The 8,180-nt window shown below is 35.1% G+C and overlaps 1 protein-coding gene across 1 annotated transcript in view; it reads left to right on the top strand.

The window, feature by feature from the left end:
* The first annotated feature begins 1,158 nt into the window (after positions 1-1,158).
* The window catches only part of MARCH1 (membrane associated ring-CH-type finger 1), a 247,043-nt gene continuing 240,021 nt past the window's right edge, over positions 1,159-8,180 (top strand). The window contains exon 1 of the mRNA XM_006771061.2: positions 1,159-1,303. Coding sequence (XP_006771124.1) covers positions 1,193-1,303 — 111 coding nt within the window. The 5' untranslated portion in view covers positions 1,159-1,192. The remainder of the gene's footprint in view (positions 1,304-8,180) is intronic.

Below are 8,180 nucleotides of genomic sequence, written 5' to 3'. Positions count from 1 at the left end.
ACTCTCTCACCATTTCCCTGTACCGCAGATGAATGATTCACTCAGATTACCATTCTAATTTAGAAATCCATTCCACTGAGTATCTTGGACTTAATTTTTATGAAAGTCTATTTTATAACTTCTCTATTTACATTGTTCAGATCCATTTAACTTGAGTATTTTGTCATTTAGAGTAATAACTCATCAATCTGTTAGTGCAACCTTTCTTTGTGTTACTTTTCTTGGTACTATGAAATGTGCTATTTTGAATCCCTGAAATGTTATAAACCACCAGATTGCTAATTGCTTTCTATGCTGTGAAAAATAATTACCCCACATTATTTTTGATATTTAATTGACAGTGTAATGCATTTAACTAAAGACCTGCAATAAACTATTTCTAATTACTGAGAGTGCTGGAGTGGAAAAGTAGGCTGTAAAACTTTACAGGGAAAGAATGTTTTCTTCATTATGTTAAAAGACATTGTTGATATAACTTTTCAAAGCCAAAAGAAGAAAATTCCCCCAAATGGGAAGTTCTGGAAAGCAAGGTTTATGGAATATTTGTACTCATGAGATAATAAGGCAATTTTTAAAAATCATTATTTGATCACTGTCATATACTAAGTTTACCATGTTTGTACTAAAATTTATCCTTCTTTAGTTGGAAGAACTTTATAAGGGAGATAATCATACCATTGCTAGAATGAGTAATCTTTGTCACTGGCCTGTGTTCAATTTATTCTGTATCTATAGGCCATTCAGATGAAAAGCTATGTCAAATTTTTGGTGTCATTGAAATATGGAGATATACTAGTATAGGGAACTGGTTCTGTTCTTAGCTCCCAAGTTAAGCAATTCATGTTATAAACTGATCCCTGGAAATAACACTTAGAACCAGATGGAAGAAATGTCCACAGTCAAGGAGGGTCACAAATTGGGATGTACATAGTAGGCTCCTTGAATATATGTGTACAGTTGACACCCCCCTGTGGCTCTGGGATGTTATTAATAATAAGCATATTCTTATTTTCCTCTCCATAACCTCTGGTTAAAATAAAATGTTCTCGATTGGTATTTTATTAAATTGCTTATTTAATTTCAATTATGTACATGTTCCAAAAATAGACAACAAAAATACGTAACTTGTTTCAGGGAATGTAAATTATTTTCAGAATTTCAGAAATTGAAAAGGGATAAGAGGAAGGAGAAAATGCTGGGCTGGTGCGAAGCGATAGCCCGTAACCCTCACAGGATCCCAAACAACACGCGAACACCCGAGATCTCAGGGGATTTGGCTGATGCCTCACAAACCTCCACATTGGTGAGTGAAAAGTTACTTTACCTCAAAATAGCTTTTATGTAAATAGAATGCTAAGGAAATTGGGAGAGGAATGAGTCTCTAAATACACATTATTTTTGTTTACAGTAATATATGCATTTGTACTAGTATTTTATTCTTATAGACTCAATTTTGTTAATGGATATTAATAGAAATATCTTAATGTCATATAATAATCATGTTTGATTCATATTTAAAATTTATTTTTCTTTCTATTTATTTGCCCTTCCATTATGGTAGGGATGATAAAGAGATATTTAAAGTTTGTATCTTATATTCTATTATTGTGTAATGGAAGCAATGGAGCAAAAATGAGTAGAGTTATCCAAACACAATGAAAAGTGAGAATCATATATATCTTAATATATATTCCAAAATGTCTGGAAAGGGGATTCAAAAATTATAATTTTATATAATATTATGAGTTAAATAATTGCAAAAGTGATTGGAAGGCAATTCAATAATATACTTTTTTGTTTAGTTTTCAGCTTTAAGTTTAAATGCTCAGTTTCAGTTAGCCATTATTTCCCAATGATTAGGAAAAGAAAACTCATTAGCAAAAGAAGCTTTTAAAAGCTCTTTGTTTAGATTTTGGCTGTAACATTCTTCATTTTGATTTACAGAAGGAAAATTCCATTTAGTCTCTCTGTTTTATTTCAACATATGAGATATATTTTAATTGCTTTACCACTTCATAAAGATACCAGTGTTTTTATTAGCTTCATGTATTAGTTGATGAACATATAAATTAAATATAAGCAAAGATTTTAGGTTTGTTTTTCACTTTGGAGTCATTCGATAATTTCTATTACTTTTACATAGAAATAGTGATCTCTTGCAAACATTGTTGAGTGGCTCTCAAGAAAAAACATCTCAGGGAATAGGCTTTCAGATAACAAAACACAGAAAGGGAAGCTTTCCTTAAGTTTCATCTTAGATTGTGGGAAAAGGGCTGAGCATCTGAAGAGATGTATGTGGAACGATTGGATAAAGTTATGGGACATAAATTCTTTGAAATTATCATCTGCCCTGTTTCATCTCACTCTCCTATAAATTATTTCCAATAAGACTGCTTAGAATGAGTTACCACTGTTGAAACACGTGTTACACAATATTTATTCATAAAGCTAGATGTTGTCAGGTATCATGCGGTAGCTAAAAATTTTTAAATAAAAGGATGACTCCTGTGCTCTCATTACAGTGGCTTTAGTGCTTAATTCCTGTTTCATAGAACCATAGATCAAAACCATAAAAAATCCTGAGCAAACATTTGGCCTGGCTTTCTCTTATAATTGGGTAACATAATATTAGCTTCATTTTACAGATATGTAAAAACGGTGGCCCAGAGAACTTAATTGACTCCACAAGTGTCACTTAGCTGGTAAATGATAAAAGGCTTACTTGAGGCCAGGCTTCTCAAGCTAAGGCTTTTTCTACTTTACCACACTATCTCACTGTCTGAGTGACATTTTCTTCCCGTTCAAATACTTCGAGTAGAAAGAAAAAATACATCAAGTTGCCAATTTAATTAAATCTAATAATTAATCTTTCAAAATCTAATGCTGTGTTGAGGGATAAACATCAGCCACTGTAACATAACCTCGAAAAATTCTTTTTTTAACATCAACAAATCAAGTATTTCTTTCTCATGTCATAGCCCGTGTCCCTTAGGCAGCTCTCCTTGATGTTTCACTGTCAAATGAGGATTCAAAGATGTAGATTCTTTTCATCTTTTGCTACGGCCTTCTTTTAAGCCCATGGCCTCTTAGCTCACAGAGGAAAGGGTAGAGACCACATGGGCCCTTGTGCATGGACTATTACAGAGCAGACTTGAATGTGTGGCCATCCTTCCATTGCACAGAACCTAGTCTCATGGCCCCATCTGAACTGGAAGAGAGGCTGGGAAATGTTAGGCAGCGAGGTGGCCAGGAAAAGCAGGTGGAACTAATGAGCATCCCCTTTCCGCCACAGTCTACCTTTCTAGTTGCCAAATATTCATGTCGTATTTCGACTCTTTCCTGAAAAAGATTTATTACATTCCAAGAGAGATAACTAAAATCTTCAATCTGTGAGCTCTGCTTACTCATTGTTCACATCAAATAATGATCATAGTGAATCCCCTATGAGTAAATTATTTGTATTTTGCACTAGTTCGGACCATGCATTCCAATATACTGATAAAGAGTAGGAAGAGGAAAACCACAATAAACACTCATGCTGGGGAAGAGAAAGAATGAGGTACATGTGAAAACCAACAGTGAAATCCTACTGGCAGCCTCTGGAAAGTCTTCCTAAACCAGAGGTCAGGGTGGGTCCTTGAAGAGGCTTTGTCCATCTCCCCTGTCTATGGTCCTCTCCAGCCTCCGTTACGCCCTGCCTGGGAAGAATTTCTACTATTCTCCTTGTCCACATTTCTAGTGCCTATTGAGGGTTGTATCCCTTAAATATTGTTCCTGTTAGGGGAACATTATGGGACCAGGTTGTGTTAAGTCTTAAATATTTTAAGATTCATATTGCTGAGATTGTGGTATTTTACAGCTACAACCCTCTGAAATATTTATAAGGTTCTGACCTATTGGCTTCCAGATAGTCATGTGCCTAGGAGAGTCCTTTTTTGGGTGCCCTTGACTTGCTCTTCTCCCATGTTTCTCTCTCAAGATGATATTATCTTGAAAAATAAGCAAGATATTACCTTTAAAAATAGGCAGGAGGACTGCATACTTAATCTGATGATATTCTTTGTTCAATTGAGAAGTTTTACTTCAGCTCTAAATCTCATATTTACCTTGAGTCACTTTAAGTTTATTTACAAAGTTCATTAATATTATTAGCTATCAATTAACTTTATTTTTTATTAAGTATTATTAAGTTTGATACTTCAGCTCTAAAGCTCATATTTGCTTTGAGTCACTTTATTCAAGTGTAATTTTTTAAATCCTCGCCTGAGGATATGTTTTTATTGATTTGAGAGAGAGGGGAAAGGAGAGGGGGAGAAACTTCAATGTGAGAGAGAAACATCAATCTGTTGCCTCCCAAATTTGCCCCCACAGGGACTGACCCCACAACCTGGATATACGCACTGACCTGGCATCGAACCCACAGTCTTGGGTGTACAGGATGAGCCACACTGGCCAGGGCAATTCATATGTGCATTTCTATTGGACCTGTGTTACTCAGCACTTACATCAGTGTTATGTTCCACCGTTTGGGGTTTAGAAGAAGCCAGCATCTTAAGACAGAATTTAGAATAGATTTAGGGCTGAGTGATATTAGCTTAGTAGGCAGAGTGAACATTAAGAATGGATGCTATAAGAAATAAACTCAGAAATTTCAACAACTGAATGTGATACAGGTTTGCTTTTGCTCACGGCTCAGTCTGGTACAAGACGTTTGACTCTCCAGGAATGAATGCAGGGAACCCTGTTTCTCCCATCTCGTGGGGCCACTATCTGAAATACAGGGCATCTGAGTGGATCAGATAAGGGCAAGAGTATGACAGGTGATCATTGGAGATACCTGTTAGGTTTGAAAGTTAGTGCATCACTTCTACCCTGGTGCAACTGACTGGAAACCAGTTATATACCCCAGTGTATCTGTGAGAATGAGGGGAAATATATTCTTCCTGAATGTCCATAATATGGAAATTGAGAGCATTTAGCCAGCCTCTACCACATTTTTTCTTTGACAGGTAGTATTTTGTCCTGCATTTCCATTTTGAATACACATGCTTTTATTGTTAGCCCTCCACTGTCAACCAGAGCATTTGAGGTTTTCCTGTACAGATCATAGCCCATTTAAGATGATGATTCAGAGGAGGAGGGGGGGGTGAGAAGAAGAGGGAGAGGAGGAAGAGGAAGATCAGGATGATGACTGATTGTTAAGTACCAGGAGCTTTTCCTAGTATTTTACACATATCCTCATTTCTTTAATGCTCACAAGAATCTAATGAGGGCCCTGACTGGTTTGGCTCAGTGGACAGAGCGTCAGCCTGAGGACTGAAGGGTCCCAGGTTTGATTCCAGTCAAGGGCATGTACCTTGGTTGCGGGCACATACCCAGTAAGGAGTGTGCAGGAGGCAGCTGATAGATGTTTCTTTCTCATTGATGTTTCTAACTCTCTATCCCTCTCCCTTCCTCTCTGTAAAAAATCAATAAAATAAAAAGAATCTAATGAGGTAGGTGTGATCATTATCCCTATTTTATAGATAAAGAAACTGAGGCATAGAGAAATTTAAAAACCAAAGTAACTTAGGTAATAATTGGTGAAGCTGGGATTCTGATAATCCAAGCAATTGTGTCTCTCTGAGGTTGGGGGGGAAACAGTCATTATTTGAATTATATACATTTGGCTAAATACAAGATTAAAAATAAGATAATAATACAGTATAGTGTGGCATGAGGACAAATGGGGCCTTTTTAAATAATCTCATGAGTATGTGTGTCTGTTAGGTTATTATCTACTCTGCACTGAATGACAAATATACACATTTTCACCATGGCATCCTCAATAAACTGACTTTTTTATTTATAAGCTAATACCGATTACCTTATTTTGAAATCCAGAAAGTGTTTATTTAGCTGGCAATCTTTCAGATTTAATGAAAACATTGAGGGGTTTGGGAGGTCATGCTGATTAAGCAATCATCTTCACAATTGTAACCTAAGGGGCAGGGGAGCCCCTTGGATGACAAGGAAGGAAAAAAAACATCTCTTTTCAATGTGATGTAACACAAGTTGACATGTTAAGAACCAAAACAAATCACCTTATACCACTATACCCTTAAGCAATTTCCTAAATTAAATCAGAGTTTTAATATTAAACTTAAAATGCGAGCAAAGGAGATTATGACAATCAGAAATAGGAAGGTGGAAGATTTTCTGAGGAATAGAGTTGAAAAAATCTAAGGGAGTCAGAATAGGGGAATCAAAAATGCCATTTTAGGTAGTCAGCAACAACTCCAGAGAAAATTGCTTCCTTATAATCAATCGTGATTCTTTGGGTTATAAATAGACTAAGTTGCGTCACTGAGCGTTTATTGAGGTGATTTGCCATTTCCAAGCTTGTATTTATGTTTCCATCCTTCTATGTACATGGTCTGGGTTGAGGTGCTTGCTGCTCTGCAAGACTTCAGAGGTGAGATTGGATAAGACAGCTTTCAAGAAGTATGTGGTGCGTATGAATAAAACTCAAATGAAAAATGATTTGTAATAAGATACATATGTATAAAGCTTATTTATAAGTTTCAAAGCAATCTCTATGTCCATTGTTTTGTTATAGCTCACAACCAGGCTGAGATGTATACAATACAAATTTAGTTAAAATTCAATTAAATTTAAATGGTAATGAAATAGAGATGTTGTTAAGAGTTGAGGTCAGAGGTGGGGAATGTTTGCTTCTGCCAAGGGCTATTTGGATATTTATAACATCATTCTAGGGCCATTCAAATTACCTACTTAAAAATTAGCCTGATATATTTGGTCAAATATTTAATTAACTCACCCCTAATGCCTTGGCAGGGCCAGACCAAATGATTTTACAGGCATATACGACCTAAGGGCCGGACATTTCCCACCCCTGGTAATTTAGGTAATTTACTCCAAATCATACGAACCCAGGTCTTCTGATTTCTAGGTTACTTTATATACCACACCCATATGAGAAGTGATACTGATCTTTGCATACTACAAATGAAAATACTTTAAGTCAAAAGTTAAATAACTCTCCTGAGTAACAAGTAACAGTCTTCTAATTTAAGGGTGAATTAGTGAGCCTTATTCCTATCTGATTTTAAATTCCAAGATTTTTTTCAATTTACTATAAACTCTAACAATAGGATATAACTTGTGATAATACACATTAAAAAATCCAACGTGAAGCTACTGGACAAAGTACCTCTATACACAATCCAATTAAGTGTAAGTAAACAAGCAGCCAAAAAAAAATTCATGTTTAATTGTGTCATAATCTTTTGTTCTAAATATAGAAAGAGTTGTGTCAGAACTTAAAGTTTCATATTTACCAGGCTTATGAAAAATCAAAACAATGAGCTTTATTTTGACTTAGTTTAGGGACATGTGATAGGTTGTATGTTTTAATTGAAGAATCATAACATTATCAGCTCTTTGTTGTTCTCATTGCTCACAGGCTGTACTGTTACTTCTTTTGATTTATATCAATGCAGCCCCCTCAGACATTTCTGTAATACATTCCTGTAATACATTTCTGTAGTAATCAGTCCTGAAACTTGAGACATTTTAGAATTTCATTTTTTATGGTTTAATGAACATTGATATCCCCGGCTCTTATTCAGAAGATAACTGAATAGAATTTGTATAACTTTAATTGATTACAAGAGATCTTAACACTTAGAAAAACAACAATATCATAGAAGAGCAGAATTTGATGAAAACCTAAAAGAAAGTAAGTCAGTTAGGTCTTTTGCTATAGACAGATGTGTGTAACACCTCTTTTCTCATTCCTTGCCAAAACTTGTAAAAACCAGTCACCGTGGGTATCCTTTGCTTTTGGAAATAGTCATATCCAAGTTTAGTAGGTTGAGTATTTCATACTAAAAATTGACAAAATGTTCTAAGTTATTTGCCTTGAATTTATTAGAGAGTGGTATATTGAATTTAATATGTAATGTTTAATCACCAAATTGGAGTAGAGAATTACATTCTTTAGATAAATGACCATAAAATTTGATCCAACTCAACTATCTTTGCACATAGATGTTGATAAATAAGACTGAGGGAGAAAGTAATCTGCTTCATAAATTAGTAATATGGAGATGATGTCTATTATAAATTAAGGGCTTGGGTATGAGGACTATATATGTATTATTAATGGATGTATATTA

Source organism: Myotis davidii, unplaced genomic scaffold (assembly GCF_000327345.1).
Source record: "Myotis davidii unplaced genomic scaffold, ASM32734v1 scaffold225, whole genome shotgun sequence".
NCBI classification, from domain to species: domain Eukaryota; kingdom Metazoa; phylum Chordata; class Mammalia; order Chiroptera; family Vespertilionidae; genus Myotis; species Myotis davidii.
The sequence above is the reverse complement of the archived record's forward strand: the minus strand, read 5'-3'. Positions and strand labels throughout refer to the sequence as shown.